This window comes from Myotis lucifugus, unplaced genomic scaffold (genome assembly GCF_000147115.1).
Source record: "Myotis lucifugus unplaced genomic scaffold, Myoluc2.0 scaffold_15, whole genome shotgun sequence".
Lineage (NCBI taxonomy): Eukaryota > Metazoa > Chordata > Mammalia > Chiroptera > Vespertilionidae > Myotis > Myotis lucifugus.
In genome coordinates, this window is record NW_005871063.1 from 6,282,584 (window position 1) to 6,299,703 (window position 17,120).

Below are 17,120 nucleotides of genomic sequence, written 5' to 3' on the forward strand. Positions count from 1 at the left end.
TGTGTGTGTGTGTTTGTGTTCATATAATTGGTAGCACATGAGGAACCAAAGGCAGAGGACATGATGTGCACGAGCCGCGCAATTCGTCGACATGAAGCCCGTGTCCTCCCCACCCGTGCAGTTATAAAGTTATACATTTATGAAGACACTATATACGGAGCACTATCAATCTAGGACCAGAAGGTACTCTCGAGTTGTGCCATAGAACAAAAGATTAAAGAGTAAAATGAGAGAAAAAGAAACACAATTGTAAATTATATAATCTCATTCTTTAACATAAGAAGGAAAACTGGTACTGGGAAGGCATCACCGTGTCCTGGAAAGAGACGGACTTTGGAAGTGGATTATGCAGTTCTGTGACATGGAAAATGGTCTCCCCTCTTGGGGCCTCTGTTTACCCATCAGAACAATGGGACTAATCTCAAGTCCACTCTTCCTGGGACATTGTGAGGATGAACTGCGATAATGCTTCCACACAGTACCAAACTCATGGGAAGCATTCAAAATGTGCTTTCTTTTCAATGACTTAAAAATCTAAAAGAAATTAGATGTCATAAGGATTCATCCTGTGTCAGGTACTGCACTGCATGATTTACACATCTCACAAAACCCGGATAAACAGTGTTTTCCTGGTTTCCCAATATGAAAACGAAGACTCAGAGAGGTGAAGTAATGTGCTTAAGGCCATTCAACCACTAACAGGTAGAAGCAATATCTGAATCCAGGTCTTTCAAATTCTACGATGGGTTAAGAAATAGTATTAAATAGCCAAGCCAAGAACATTTACTGAACTCCCTTTTCATATGAAGTGCCAAGGAGATCTAGAGCCACTCTGGTGTCTTTACAAATACAGCCACTCTGGTCTCTTTCCAAACTCTAAAGGAAAGACCATAGGTTCCCACGTATCTGAGGGACTGGCAAGTAAAAGAGGCTTTCGCCTACAAGCAAACACTTCAAAGTGTTATTTTTAATTAGAAGGTTGCAGCTGTATCTTTAAAAATATTTTTATTTATTGATTAGAGAGAGGGGGGAAGGGAGAGAAACATCAATTTGTTATTCTGCTTATTTATGCATTCATTGGTTGTTTCTGACAGGAATTGATCACATAACCTTGATGGATCGGGAGGATGCTCTGACCAACTGAGCTACCTGGCCAGGGCCTTCCATCTGTACCTTTTAAAGGTGGCGCTTCTGCTTTCTTCTGCTCTCCTGCCTCATGGCCAGAAGTGCCACCTGGAAGAAATGCCATATGGCAGAGCGCATGCCTGTCCCAGACCTCCCACATCCTGGACGTGTGGCCTTGGGCAAATTACTAGACCTTTCTGAGCTTCGAAACATGTAAACACCATGAGGATACCCATCTTCCCAAGGTTATTTTGAGGGTTAACTATAACATATGCACTTCACTTTCTACATGCCAATGCCGAACCTACCAGTATAATTAACTAGAATCCCAACCTTGGTACATTAGAGTCACGCACAGCATGACAGACACACCTCACCCGTAGCAGAGTGCTTGGCATAAAGGAACCACCCACACACACAATGATGTTTTTCCTTTCCCCTTGACGAAGACTTAGGGAATGAGAAGAGGAGGGGATGGAGAAGGACTCCAACTGTGAGGAGAACCTGAGGGACCAGCTGCCCAGAAGGACAAACATCAGTCACCATAGGGGCTGGATGAACAATGACCAGCTGGATGAACGATGACTCTGGCTTGCCCACCTCAGATGTCAGCGGTGGACGTGGTCAACTCCTCTAACCACTTCTCTCCCAGTGACCTGGATGCATCCCAGTTTGCTGTTTGCAATGAGCTGGCCCGGAGCAGCTTGGGTAAGAAAAAAAATCGCTCTGCTAAATGCTGTGTAAAGTAATGACACTGAGCAAAAACTTGAAAGTCTGAAAGGATCTCCTGGATGCCGGCCATGAGTAATTGCCATGTTGGGACTGGCAACGAAAACAGCATTGCAGAGATATTTACCCAATTTTCATAAAAACTATTATGGCTTTATTTTCAAAGCAAGTAACTACAGAGCCATGTGGCTTGTCGGTAAATGCTCAAGTGATTAACTGAGAAATGTGGAGGTGGGTGGAAGAAGGCTGTTAGGCATACGAATCTGAGAAAAACAAAATTTAGAAGAAGATGATTTCTGAATTGTGAAAGCTAAAAGCATTCTGGTCTCCGGAATGATGTTCCACATGACAGCGCTACGTCTTAGACCCCAGGAGAGAGAGGAGGGAACAGTGGCACATCTGTTTCAGTGGTTATTTTTGAACATGCTCAGAGTTAGGTTTTCACATTCAGGTTTCCTCAGAGTTCGAAATCTGGCACACACCAAGAGCCAGTTGCAAAGCCCAACTGCATTTTTAGAATGAGCCCTGCTGCTGGGGTGGGAGCTCTCCTTCCTTTCTTATTTGCAGGCCTGCCCTCCCCTCTCCTCTCTCCTATCCCCGTGGGTATTAGATGAGCCCAGACTGGCCTGCAGGGCTGAAGGAGAGGGTTGGGAAGGAGCTGCCGGAGCATCTTGGGAGTCGGGGAAGGAGTGGGTTGGGTTACCTGGGCGAGGCCTGAGATGCCTCCTATCCCACTGCCATTCACAGCCTTGCCTGTGAAACTCACTGCGATGCCAATCACCCAGGGTGAAGATGATGAGTAAGAAAGTAACTTAAGCTGGGCTACGGAACCTGGCAACCTCAACCAAGCACTTCTGCATCGATACGATACTGCCAGTGGCTGCCTTCTGGACCCATTACAGCAAGCATGTCAAACTCAAAGGCTAACAGGGGTCAAATAAAGAAGGCATGTGACCCATGGGCCGCGAGTTTGACATGCTTGTGATTACAGCATTCCTGATAACCCATCCCTATTACCCCCGCTGGGGCTGCTGGTGCCACCACCATGGCTGACACCGTTACTGCAAACACCACCACCACACAACTGGAAAGTGACACACTGCATTTAAAGCCAGGTCTGCTGGCTCCCTGTGTCCAAATAAAAAACCTGGCTATCCTTCCAAAACACTGGAATGGGCACATCACAGGCAGACACTCAGCTACCAGGCATTTTCATTAAATACGGCCACTCTGGTCTCCTTGCAAATACAAGTGCAGAGGACATGCCTTCTCTTCTGCCAGCTCTGAACGAGTGCTGCTTCTTCAAAGGGTCCCGTGCTCACTCCTCCTGCAGACATTGAACTCAACCGCTTGCCAGCATGCCACATAAGGACCACAAGGCCACGGACACAAACAGGATTTTAGAATTTCCGGAGAAAAGCCACTTGACTTCTGATGTCCCAGCGGCCCCCACACGATGTCTGTTCTGGATTCATGGGGACATTTGCAAGCACACGACATCCAGGAAGGATGAGGCAAACATGACCACATCTGAGGGTTGGTAACTGAAGATGGTACTGCTTTCCTACAGACAGCATTTCATTTAGTTTTTGCAATAATGCTTTAAACTCTAAGTCTAAATCACTTTCTCTACAAAAGGGACAGTGCTTTCAAGACAGGCTAGGAACATTCTGCCCCTGTCCCTATGACTTGGTAATTTCTACCATGTGAGAGACATTTCCAGATGACTCAGAATCGGTATAAAATTAGCACATAAATGATAATGCATGCAAAATGCATATGCTTTGTAGCATCTTAATGAGTCAATAAATATTTATTGTTTGAAAATATGAGATTACAGCACTGCTTCTTTTATTGGAAATCACTTAAAAATAGTCTCTCTACTTTAAATTTGAGCTGTTAAAATGATTAGATCAGAACATTTTATAATATTGAATTTCAATGCTAAATTTGCCATGAAGTTAAAATTCTACGAAAAATCATAAATTAAAATGAAAAGACTATGTCACAAAAAGTAGAGCCAAAAGAATCACACCAGGCCCGAGTAAAAGCAGTTCTCTCTCTTTCTCTCTCTTTCTCTCCCCCCCCCCACACACACCATTACCACAAAATATTTATAAAATGTCAAAACAGTGACATTTTTCAATTCACTTGTATAATAAGATGATTTTGAAAAAGAACTATACCTATTTTCTAGAGAAAGGCTCATTAGCAATAAAACGAACTTCTGGGGCATGAGTTACATCCCTGCAATTCTGCAGCAAAAGACTCTTCCCTCCAAACAGGATGCACTGAGTGTTTAACACATTAATTATCATCCTTCATCAAGCATAAAACTAACAGTCAGGAAATACAGCTGCGGTGGCACAATTATCAACACACTCAGAATACACCCTGCAGCAAAGAAAACAAATGGGTCGCTTTTCATTAACCGAGCCTGGCAAACCTCTCCAAAGACAATGTTTTCTTTCTAGCCAGAGACCCAAAAGGCATGTAAGGGACTATTCACTTAGGTAAATCCAGAGAACAAATAAATCGTGAAAATATCTATTTAAATGTCAAAGTATCCATTATGGAAATACAGTGCCCTTCAGAAGAAAATTACATACATTAAAAGATGACTTGATCAAATCAAAATCTAACTATAAGGCATGTGTTTAAAAAATATGTTAGTAGTGCAAGGGAGTTGGTAAGTCAGGTAATATCCTCAGGCTTGGTGGCGATACAGAAGGTACTGATGGTTTTCATTTTCACGTTTCATGGCACACAATAGGAAATGCACGGACCTCTGTTATGCAACAATGGGCTGTGGAATAACAGGATTCTATTATACAGGTTTGAATCCATATAAAAATAATTAGCCATTAGCTTGAGAGTCTAGATGAACAGCATTCAAGAGAGGTAATAAAAACATAGTTTATTTGGTTGGTTTCTGGACACTTAACATTCTTGATATTACCATAATCATATTACACCTTAACAGATGTATTACTGCTACTGAGTTTGTATTACAAGTAAACTATAAACTGGTACTTAACCCATAACTTAAGGAAGGCTCCGGGGATGTGAAAGGCAATGGAGAGTCATCTGCCCAAAATATTTGCAATTATGTCCTGAACCATTGCCATCAAACTTTCACTAAATTCCCTGCCCAGAAGTCCTCTAACAAAATCAGCTTGATCCTCTCAGCAGAATTAAATATCGTGGCAAAAATTCAGGAGCCATATTTCCCTCTGCACAGGAGGCCAGGGAAACACAGAAGGATTCTTCCATTCTTGTGGCACAAATTCAATCTTATATCGTACTTTATATGCAATTAACTCACACCTGAGCTTCTTTTAAGTCGTATTTGGGGTAGGCATCACTTTTTCGTCTACCTGGCTGATTTGTGTTATGTACAATTGTCTTTCAAAAGACAACCTCTGAAGTTGTATGTAGCATAAAATAAAATCTGATGTACATTCATGCCCTCTCTGCTTTATCAAAGAATAATCCATAGGATTCTGCTCAGGCCTGTGTAAGAAATATAAATAGGGTGAGTTGTACTAATTTTAATCAATCTAAAGCTATCAATTAAATCCATCTTATCTAGTGTGTCATTTAAGGCTGCTGGCTCCTTATTGATTTTCTGTCTGAAGATCTAGCCATTGACGTCAATGTGGTGTTAAAATCCCCTACTATGACTGCATTACTGTTGACCTCTCCCTTTATGTCCATCAGGATTTGCTTTATATATTTTGTGCTCCTATGTTGCGTGCATAAATGTTTACAAGGATTATATCCTCTTGTTGGATTGCTCCCTTTATCATTATGTAGTGTCCTTCTTTGTCTCTTATTATGGTCTTTGTTTCAAAGTCTGTTTTGGTCGGATAAAGGAATTGCTACCCAACTTTTTATATTCATTTCCATTTGCAGAAAAGATCTTCTGCCCTTTTACTTTTAGTCTGTGTGAGTCTTTTGTGCTGAGGTGGGTCTCTTGTAGACATCATATGTAAGGGTCTTCGTTTCCTATCCATTCAAATACCCCATGTCTTTTGATTGGACCATTTAAGCCATTTACATGTAAAGTGTTATTGATAGGTATGTATTTATTGTCACTTTATTCTTTATAACTATGCTCCTCTCTTTTCTTTTTCTAATTTTAATCAATAGGCCTTGGTCGGGTTAACTGCTTCAGTCCTTACGCAGAGGGGCAACACTGCGATGTGCTGAGGAAGGCTGTGTGAAAAATGAAAGGTCCCTCTCCTCAAGTGCTCATAGTCCAGCTGACAGAAGAAAAGGCACATTCTGACTCCATTCATGCAGCCTGTTAGTGAGCAAGCGACCCGCTGACAAAGGGATTGTGAGGAGCCAACCCCATGGCTGGGGTCCTGTCTGGTGTCAGGTCAGGTACATCACAAGGTGAGTAGACTGTCTTGGGTTCCTCTTGGGACTTTCCTTTAAAGGGCCAGGGACTTAAAGGGTTTCTGTCTTAGTATTTTTGTAGTTGCAATGACATTTACAAACATCTTAAATCAAAGACGTGTTTACTGGGGGAAAATAGCTTTTTAATGTTTGTTAATAAGAAAGATGATGAGACACAAATTGCCTGAAAGATCAGAAAGAAGGCAATGTCAAGGTGAACTTGAACTAGTTCTTTCCTGGTACTTTCTTTTTAAGGATAAGACCTGGCAACCCAGTGTTCGCTCACCATTCTTCAAATCCGTGTGGAACCCAAATCATTTTCTTATCTTGCCATGCACTCACCCTCAGCAACCACTAAGAGAGCAAAACGATGCCACACTCAGCTGCGAAACTGGGAACCAGACCTGTGCATGTATCCCTCTTGAGTTGAGAAATCACTGTGTTTGATGTTGCTTTTTCAATTAGAGAATATTACTACAGTCTTATGATAAAATCCACTTCTACACTGGATGGTACTCACAGAATAAAACGTTATTTGCCAGAAGTAAGGGAGAAAAAATACTTTCTCAAGTGAGCATTTCTGAATTTAATAATTAAAAACTAACAGTGTACTAGACTTGTACATGCTTCCCTTTAGCCATGTCAAACTAGCATTTGAAAGGAGCAGGATCCAGCCTCAGGTTGGAGTTCACCACAATTCATCTCCCAGTAACATGTACCCCTCAAGGTTCAACCTGTGTATTTGGATTGTTCTGGCTTTGAATACTGATGCAGTAAAAAGACTCCGCTGGGGGCCCTGGCTGGGTGTCTCAGTCGGTTGAAGCATAAGCCCATATACCAAAAGGTTGTAGGTTCAATTCTTGGTTAAGGTACATACCTAGGTTGAGGTTTGATCCCGGGTTGGGGCACATATGGGCGGTAACTGATTCATGTTTCTCTCTCACATTGATGTTTCTGTTTTTCTCTCTCTCTCTTGCTCTCTGGATGAGGATTTCTTTTAAAAAAGTCTCTGCTGGGGGCATAATTCTCACTTTGCTTTTGGGGTCTGTTAGAAAAGTCTCTGCTGGGGGCATAATTCTCACTTTGCTTTTGGAGTCTGTTAGAATAAAGAGGCTGTTCATAGGATTTTCTAATGGCCTCTCTGAGAGCTTTCATACCTTCAATGTAGTGAATTCATATGGCTGATAACCTCTGAAGCTCTCATGGATGGCTGCCATAGTGTGAGAAGTTTTCTCCCAAAAATGAAGCAGAGTGGTCTGTAAAGAAAGACAGTAAAACCATTAAAGTTTTGAATGCCCAGTTCTAGTCATGGGCCCCAGAGAAATGTGCCACCTGTGGCTGTCAAGGTCCTCCAAAATATGATTCCAACCCATCTCCGCAGACTCCTTTCCCATTACGGCCCCAATTAAACCCTGTATTTCAGCCAATCTCAGTGCCCGCCTGTTCCCCTAAACACACTGACGCTGGTGGCTTATGTGCTCTGCCACCCGGGACATTCTCCTCTCCATTCTCTCTGTACTTAGTCCAGATCCACCTCCAAAACCCAGCACTAACCGTTAACTATACTTTTCTGATCCCTCAACTGATTCAATTTCTCCCTCTTCAAACACCGGTCAGATTTTATAGAACTTATTTTACTTAGCATACCCTGTGCTGTCCTCGAGGTATAGAAAATAGAGTCAGATTTTACTCTCTCCCTTCCTTCCTAAATCTTTGGGGACAGAGAATCTGGTCTTATTATTTCTTATATTCCCAATAACACTAGAGGGTGGCCTCCCACACTCGGTTGGTGCTCATGGTACTGTTGATGGGCACACAGCGCTAACCCGAGGTTAGTGGGAGGCAACCAAGGGCATGAAATGATGACAGCCTGAGGGGCAAGCGATCGTGCCATGAGAAGGACAGGCTCGGTGCTGGGTTCACAGGAGGCTTTCTGAAGGATATGACACAGTCCAGTACATCACACAGAGTGGGATTTGAAGGGCACCAATGGAGGGGGGCAGGGCACTCAGGTGGGAATCACCACCTATGCCAATGCAGGGAAGTGGGGAATTATGGTGCTTGTACAGGGAATAGCCAATATTTGGTTGGATTAAACTGTTGTCTACTAGAAGGGAGAGATGTAGGAAGTAAATTATGAGAAAGGCATTCAGAACTTCATAATGCCCAAACCATACTTGTAGCTCAAATATCCTCTTTCTGCTTTCTAAATCTCATAACATTCTTGGTTCACTGTAACAGACATCACTTTGTTACCTGGTATGTTGCTAGCATATGAGACAAGAGATTGCATCTGCTCGCTCCGAGAAGATCCACTTTTTGACACACGTCCATCTTCAATTTGTCAAAGCTTTTTTTGGCAAGGCGGACTTGTGCTTGTACCTGTGAGAGTAAAAGGAACCACTTTGAACTAATCAAACTCTTAAGTAGCTAAAATTTCCCCATTAGAAAAGACCAATAGTGGGCTTATCTCTTTCATATAAGAAAACACCTTTGAAAATTCCAGGCAGGCAAGAAGACCCTACAACACCCATTCTTTGCCTCCAAAGGACCAGAACGACAGTACTGGATATTATGACTGCATAGCAAAATCACCATCCTAATTATATTTTTCATTCGATTATTAAAAATCCTCTCCTCTCAAGCCATTTGCAAACTGACCACAGTGGGGGAAAGTCCAGAAACACACAGGGTAGCCTATGGGGGAACCTTTGCCCCATTGGATTCCTAAAGATCTTTGAAGCTGGCTTCCCTGAATGTTAACATCTTATATAACATGCTACATTTGTTTTTAAAAAAGAAATTAATATTGATACAATCCTATTAACAACAGACATTATTTTTTTTAACCAACTTATGTCCTTTTTTGTTCCAAAATCCAATTTAGGGTACTGCAAAGGGGAACTGTGATACAGACTGAAAAACAATCTCCACTAATAAACTTTTCAAAAAAATTTTAATATCACCCAAAGATATGTTTTATTTAATTTAGAGAGAGAGGAGGGGGAGAGAAAAAGAGGGAAGGAGAAAGAGAGAAACATCGATGTGAGAAAGACACATCGACCGGCAGTCTCCAGTATGCACCCTGACCTGGGATGGAACCCGCAACATGTTGGTGTACTCCATACTTCACCCAACTGAACCACCTGCCCAGGGCTCAGATCTTTTTAATTGAGTATATACACAAGGAATCCTCCATCCATCCCTGAGCCATCTAGTAATCCAGGGACAGAGTGAAGGTCAGGAAAAGATTCAGAAATATCTATTCTACATGTTATAATAATAAAAGCATAATATGCAAATCGACTGAACGGCGGAACAGCAGAACGACCTTCCAGACAACCTTCCGGACGAAGCCGGGGCTGCGAGGGCCAAGCCCCTTGCAAAAATGTCGTGCATTGGGCCTCTAGTTCCATATGTGATTTGATGACAAAATTGACGGTTTTAAAATGTAATGCAGCTACATTAAGAATGATGACATCGAAATACCCCTTTCCTCCAATCTGAGGCATCACCGCATCATATTTTAACCAGGGAAAGACAGCCAGATATTAATTTATCTCAGCTAATTCATGCAGAGGCAGTTTCCAGGTAGGAAACTGCAAGTTGGGCATAATAATAGCTCTTTCTCACAGGAGACAGATCCTGGGGGCAAGGACAATGTCTACCTCCATCACCATTATATGATCAGCATCTGGCCACCTGGTACAAAGTAAGTGCTGAATACATATTAGGTGACTGAATGAAGACATTTTCCAGGCCATTTCAAAAGGTAAATGAATATTTTTGTGGGATGTGATTTATGTTTTTTCCTTTACATTCACAGAATTGGTTACTCGGAGATATTCTTTTATCCTAGGAGAAAACATTGCTTCTGACACAAAGCTCGGGAATTACGATGCTTTGAAATGTGCCCTAATTGAGTGGTGTTTGAATTTCTGTAAAGTAATGTTTGAAACCTAGAAGAAGACTTCAACACTTGACCCAGTGAATTCTGAAAGGCCATATGCTTTGTGTGTCAACAATGATTATTAAAATACTTAATGCACTGCTGAGTTCCCAAATGGTGAGCCCTTTCCCTGCCAAACAAAGAGGATGTTGCACTGTGGGGCATTTTGATTACGGTCAAGTTCATTTACAATTTTGTGCTCCATGCCTGCTCTCCGAAACACGTTTCCCGTCTGCAGCCCGAGGACAGAGCACCAAGGACACAGGCAGGCCCAGGCCACCTTCGAGACTCTAATTTCATATGCCTCCACATGCACTTAAGTGAAAACTGTTTTGCTTATTATTCCTTTCAATCCCAGATAAATTACATTCGATTACATAAACATCTTGTGGAGCTCCTCTGTTTTTCAAGGTCCTTTAAAATGTCTTCAGTCAAATAAATGTCCCCTTTGTTTATTTCTTAATTTTATTTCTGTTGCTCCACCTTCCTCCTCTGATTCTCCAAGTTCCAGGAAATGATCGCGCATATTAGACCCTCTTTACGACCCTGCTTTCCCCAGGCTGCAGAAATGCAATTTACCAGATAAAGGAGCAATGTCTCAAAACGACAGGGCCCTCCTCTGTACTTATTCCTCCTAACCTGAAATTCTACCTCGTAGCCGCAACTTGAACTATGGTGAAGCCAAAGCTATTCATCCTCTTGGCTCAATCTGGCTTCCCTGGCCAGTGAGAAAGGTCTTCTTCATATTACTCGACAACCAAATAATTTGAGAGCAGTTTTGTATTTTTCGTGTTTTCTTTCCTTTATAAATGCAATAAAGAAAAACTGCAATCTTACGTTTATTACATTTTCTTCCAGGAAAAGGCTCTGTCTTCCTCTCTCAAACCATTCATTCAAATATTGATTTTGCACATGCGGGTAGCAGTGAGTAAAATGGAGGTGGTCTCTGTCCTCACAGAACTGAAAGTTCAGTGGGCATTTTCACACCAGTGAGGGCATAACAACAAACTGAGTGAGGTGCTCAGAAGGAAAGCCACACAGTCCCACGTGAGAATGATTTACCAAGGAATCTGACTGAGAAGACGTTCTCCAAAGAAGCAGTGCATAAGCTCTCTTCTGAAGGACTGAGCATGATTAACTGAGCAAAGAGAGAGAGAGTACTTTAGCAGAGAGAGAGAAGCATGTGCAAAGGCCCTGGGGTGGAGGGCAAGACGGCAGGTCACAGAAGGCCAGTGTAGTTGGGTTGCAGAGAGAAAGCAGAAGGGTGGTATGAGATGAGACAAGAGAGGTGGGTTGGGGCACATCCTGGAACAGGGGTCTTGTAGACATGCTCAGGATTTTAGGTTTTATTTTAGAAGCAGTGGAAAAACATTGGAAGCCTTTAAGCCCGGAAGGCAGAGGATCTTATTTTCAGTTAGAAATGATCACTCACTGTGGTGTGGGGATATAATCTCAACCCATTTATACAAACATGCCATTGCAACCCTTATTCAGATGCTCATTTTTAGATAATGAAAGCAATCCACGTTTCCTCCCTACCCTGCTCTTCAGAACTCTGGTCTGTAACATGTTTTCTGGCCATGAGTGCAAAAGTCACCTAGGACAGTGGAGCACACCAATGCCTCAGGGTAATTTTCTAGGAATGTATAAAACACTGTAGTGGATGGATACCTTAGTCAAATAATTCTCTCAGCAATGAGTCAGGAGAAGTGGGGCCCACACCGCGGACCACTCTCTTTTGAGTTTCCGGAGAAGAGAGTTTTCACTCTGCTTTATTTCACTTAATCACGTGTTCCAAGTTGGGTGAGGAGAGGAAAAAGAGTAAACATTTAAAGCGAGCAATGGTTCACCACTGTTTCATTTTTATAGAGGAGAAAACTCAGGTACAAAATGATTTGCCTAAAACCAGATAGCAGTTAAGTAGAAATGTCAAGATCTGGCCCAGGTTGGATGTTGTCTCCTCTTGTCTAAAATATACACTCCCCACCAAAACCCTGCCTGCCTGTGGCCCATCCGCCTCCTCTCCCACATCCCTCCGCAGGCACCATACGCTCTGGGCACACTGAGCTGCCATTCTCCAGCCAAACCAGAGCAAGCCCACCTCTGCATTGCTGCACATTTCCTCTGCCTGGAAAGAGCTCCCTTTAGTGTCTACACGGTAACTCTTACTCACCTTTAAAGTTTCCACTCAAAGGTTTTCTCTTCCGAGAACCTTTTTCTGTAATGCTCCTCAGCTGAGTTAGCATCTCTTCCTCTCTGCAGTCCATGCACGTGGCCATCACCCTTCTGACACAAACTATCCTAAGTGCTACCAGCTCCCATGTCTGCCCAGCTGCCCGTGACTATAAGCTGCATAAGGGTGAACGCTCACTATTCAATTTCACCAAGGCCAAGGCTACATGCCTCCAGGTAGCGGGTATGCAAAACACTGAATGAAGAAGGAGAGGGTACCAGAAGAGTGAACACCGAGGCCGTAACTCTGCTCTTGGACAGAGCACAGCGTGCTGTGTGCCCAACGGCGGTCAGACTTTCCCAGACACTGTCCCTCTTCCTCACCAACACCACCACCACTTACCGAGTAGGTGTACCACGTACATGCACAGACCCTCATTTGATGCTCACAACACTCCCACACCACACTTTTGTTTCTGTTTCACAGAGAAGGAAACCGGGCTTCAGAACCATTAGGTAACTTGCCCAAGCTAATTTGACTGGCAGGGGAGGGGCAGGATGTGAAAGTCCACCCACATTTCACTGACTCGTTTTGCTTTCCCAGTTGTAGCAAATGTCAAACTGGTAAGATTGACTGTGTACTACCCCAAATGGGGGCGTGTCAGGGGCTTGCCTACTACTCTTTTTCATTACATAAAAATATTTCTAATATGTTAAATTTCTGATTCTGGCTTCTTGTTTTAAAATATAATACATGACTCACTATGCAATAATGCATCCATTCATGTAAAATCCGAGTTCAAGGTCTTCTGTTTTCAAGCCCTTGGCAAGTTGAAATAAGTACTGTTAAAATTATTCATAACCATGTACTTTATAATACGCAGATACACTTCAGATTAATTTAGCTAGCTACCGCACTTCCCCAGCATTCTTAATGTTTGCTCAGCTGGTAAATTATTTTTTTCTGTTAACGTAAGGCAATTCTGTCAGAAGATTTAACCGACTGGGTTCACTTCCTCTTTAGGTCATTAGTGGAAATATTAACTAGGGTCACAAGACCGAGCCCAGGACACCCAGCTTTATCAATTTCTCTCTAATCTGGGAAGCACACATTTCAGGAGAGTGTCCAAGATGACAATACTATCATTTTATCCCATTGGTATTTCTCCTATTTTATTGTGGTTTTAAAAAGGTGTCATTCCTTTTGTTATTACTCTTTTTGATCATTTATTCATGTCTATGTGACACGTGCAAGGCTGGTGAATTTGCTTATGTCTCTTGGCTGCCTAATCTATGCCTGCTCAGGCTTTATATTACAGTATATTTTTATTATGCTTATCAGTGGCCATTCGGTGTAAGTAATCTAACTCACATGCACAAACCAACTCATAAGTTAACAGGTGAACTGATTTGCTGAAAATGATCCTGTTTGAGGAGTTGTGTTGATTTATTCTGCAGTGGGTCCTGAATAGAGTGAGTGGGGGAAAAGATCAGGCCTTTCCCTTTACGGATCCATGTTGCTGACCTGGAGTTGCACAGCGTAGTGGAGCTGGGAGTTAGGAAGTATCTGAAAAGACTGATGCCAGAACAACACCTTCACTGGTTGCCCAGAACATCCAGAGTAAATCCAGACTCTGTAATCTGGGCACACACCCTTCAGGATCTGGCCCTGGCCCACTTCTCTACTTTCATCGTTGGCTTCTTTCTCTCTCTCATTCTTCTCTCCAGCAAATCTTCCAACTCACTCTTTTCTCTCAGTGCAATCTCCCAACTCATCAAGGAGTTTTATCCTTTTCTTTTCACATGTTGTTCCCATTGATGTCCTTATTCTCCTTTGTTGGCCGTTCAAAATTCAGCTTGTGCCGGCTCTTCTAGGAAGCACATTTCAGTCCTGCTGGGTAGCTCAGTTGGTTAGAGCATCCTCCTGATATGCCAAGGTTGTGGGTTCGATCCCCAGTAAGGGCACATACAAGAAACAACCAATGAATGCATAAATAAGTGGAACAGTAAAATTGATGGTTCATTTTCTCTCTCCTCTCTCTCTCTCTTTCCTCTCTTCTCTCTCTTTCTCTTTCTCTCTCTCTCTCCTCCCCCCCCCAATAAATAAATAAAGCATGTTTCAATCCTCAAATCTGACTTTCAGATGTTCCTCCTTTGGGTGCCTATAGCACTGTAACATATGCCCTTATTATCTCATGTGACACTTATCACATTGAATGTTCACTTACTTTAATTGACTTCTGCATTCTCCAGGCAGATGTAGGTAACAAATCTCCTCTTGTCTAAAACAAAAACCCACACCCAAACTGATAGTAGGAGCTAAAAATGCAAGCCAAATAAAAAGCTTTTAACCTGGTACACAGTAACATACAGCATCACAAGTGTCGGGTCTGTAGCCCCCACTTTCATAGTCTGGTGACTGACATTCTGTTGCTTGGTGTGGTCTCTTCTTTTTAGAAGACACTGCCACAGTAATTGTACGCCAAGAAGGAAGCCGGCCCAGCTCCTTCAATTTCCCATTAGTCTGAGTCTTTAAAACATGGCCTGTGTTGAGATTCCATATATTTCTATAGCATCTCTGCTCTTTCCTGCTGAAAATCACTTCATTCCAATTTGCTCTAATAGGCTGTTCTGGAAAATGTGCATATGTGTTCTCTGCACACACCCAATCCATTCAAGTTTGGTGCCAGTGATGATTCCCTTTGTCATTAGAGGCCTCAGAACATTTCAGATTTTGGGGATGATGAGCAAGTGTTCTTGTGGCTGAGGCTGCTCGCTGTCCATTAACATTCATTGGCCTTTCTATATTTTCCAGACTCCCCTGAAAATAGGTGTGGCCACCGGACAAAGTTCTCTCCAGTGGAATGTGAGCACAAGTAACACGCAGTATTTGCAGGCTTGGCCCATAAAGCCTTTCACACAGGCTTCAGCAAGCCCTGTTTCCTTTGGGGACGACTGGGATGTCCACAGCTAGGAACGCTGGGAGGCAGAGCTAAGGATTGCAAAGATGCTGTCAGCCCGGGTCTCTGAATGACATCTTGGAGGAGAGCCATTCCACCAACCTGAACATCTGCCCAGGACTATTTCATGAGCAGAAACACAATAAAGCAAAGCTTCTATTAGTTTAAGCCATGGAATGATGGAATTTTGAGTGTCTCTCTGTACCACAGCCTAACCTAGACCATTCTCCCTAATATAGGGATGGCTTAAAGAAGAGGCTAGTTCAATGACAAGATACTCGATATAATGTTGGAAGAAGGTTCAAGTCTAACAGTGCCGTAGACAATTGTCAGCTATCCAAAGATCTACTTCCATTACTACTTTGATCATCAAGAAGAATGCTATCAATAATATCTGATGATTACTAACATGTTCAGAAATTCATTTTAATGCTACTGAATTTTTTTTTAATATATTTTATTGATTTTTTACAGAGAGGAAGGGAGAGAGATAGAGAGTTAGAAACATCGATGAGAGAGAAACATCGATCAGCTGCCTCCTGCACATCTCCTACTGGGGATGTGCCCGCAACCCAGGTACCTGCCCTTGACCGGAATCGAACCTGGGACCCTTCAGTCTGCAGGCTGAAGCTCTATCCACTGAGCCAAACCGGTCTCGGCAGCTACTGAATTTTTAAAGAAATGTTGTACAGAAGCAAGGCGTGTTGGGGTGAAAACAGTGAAACTGCTGGAAAATTCTTTGGCATTTGATCCTTAGAATTTAGAAGTCCTAGCTGACTCTGGGGAACTTCTAGTGCTCTCAGCCCAAGTTCCCCAAACTAGCTTCCAAATGTGAATAATACTTTCCTTGAAAAAGGAGAAAGTCATTTTTTATATTTTTACAAAGAAGAAATTTCTTGATATTTAGGGCTGGAAATGTATGCTTGAAATGGTGAAGAAAGTAGAAAGCTGGATATGTACATAAACAGAAAAAGCACCTCTCATTATAATGGTCCTTTTCTTTTTAAAGTGCTTCTAAATAATTGTGTCACTAAGAATCATTTTAGTCTGTGATTTCTTTCATATATGCTCTGTGCCTCTATTCCTCTCTTTCTCTCCTTAAACTACTTAGTTTTAGTTATTTTAAAAAACTGTTTAACAAGGTAATAACTTACAATAAAGTACATTAAAATGAGCTCCATAACATTAAAATATGTATATGTAAAATATGTACAATAATCACCCAAATCAATATGTAGAACATTTTCAGTACTCCAACAGACTCTTTTGTGTTCCACTCCCGGTCATACTAGTATCTCCTCAAAAACAGAACCAATACTCAATATTCTGACCTCAATCACCATATATTCCAGTTGGCTGATTATGAATCTCATGTAAAGGAAATCATATGCTATATACTCTGTGATGACTGATTTCTTTCAACACCATGCTCTTGAGATTCAGCCATATTATTGCAATGTAGTAATAGGTAATTCTTTTTCATTGCTGTATAGCATCCTATTGAATGAACAATAACACAATTAATTATCAATACAACTGTTGATGGGTATTTGGTTTGGTTTCACTTTGTGGCTCTTCTGAATAACATTGCTATGAACATTCTTATACATGAGTTTTACATGAACACTCATTATCCTTGGGTATTGGCCCAGAAGTACATTATTTTTAGTAGATAATGCCAGTTTTCTAAAGTAGTTCCATCAGTTTACGCTCCTACCAGCAATGTAATTTCAGTTGCTCCATATTCTCACTAACAGTTGTGATTGTCAGTCCGTTTAATT

General features: G+C 42.1%; 1 protein-coding gene across 3 annotated transcripts in view; it reads right to left on the reverse strand.

Annotated features, from left to right (window-relative positions):
• ICA1 (islet cell autoantigen 1) overlaps positions 1-17,120 on the reverse strand; it is a 97,237-nt gene that overhangs the window by 26,010 nt on the left and 54,107 nt on the right. For all 3 annotated transcript variants that reach the window (XM_006085014.3, XM_014452441.2, XM_023750758.1), the window contains 2 exons: positions 8,515-8,640; positions 7,416-7,514 (listed from right to left, as the gene is read on the reverse strand). In XM_006085014.3, coding sequence (XP_006085076.1) covers positions 7,416-7,514; positions 8,515-8,640 — 225 coding nt within the window. The remainder of the gene's footprint in view (positions 1-7,415; positions 7,515-8,514; positions 8,641-17,120) is intronic.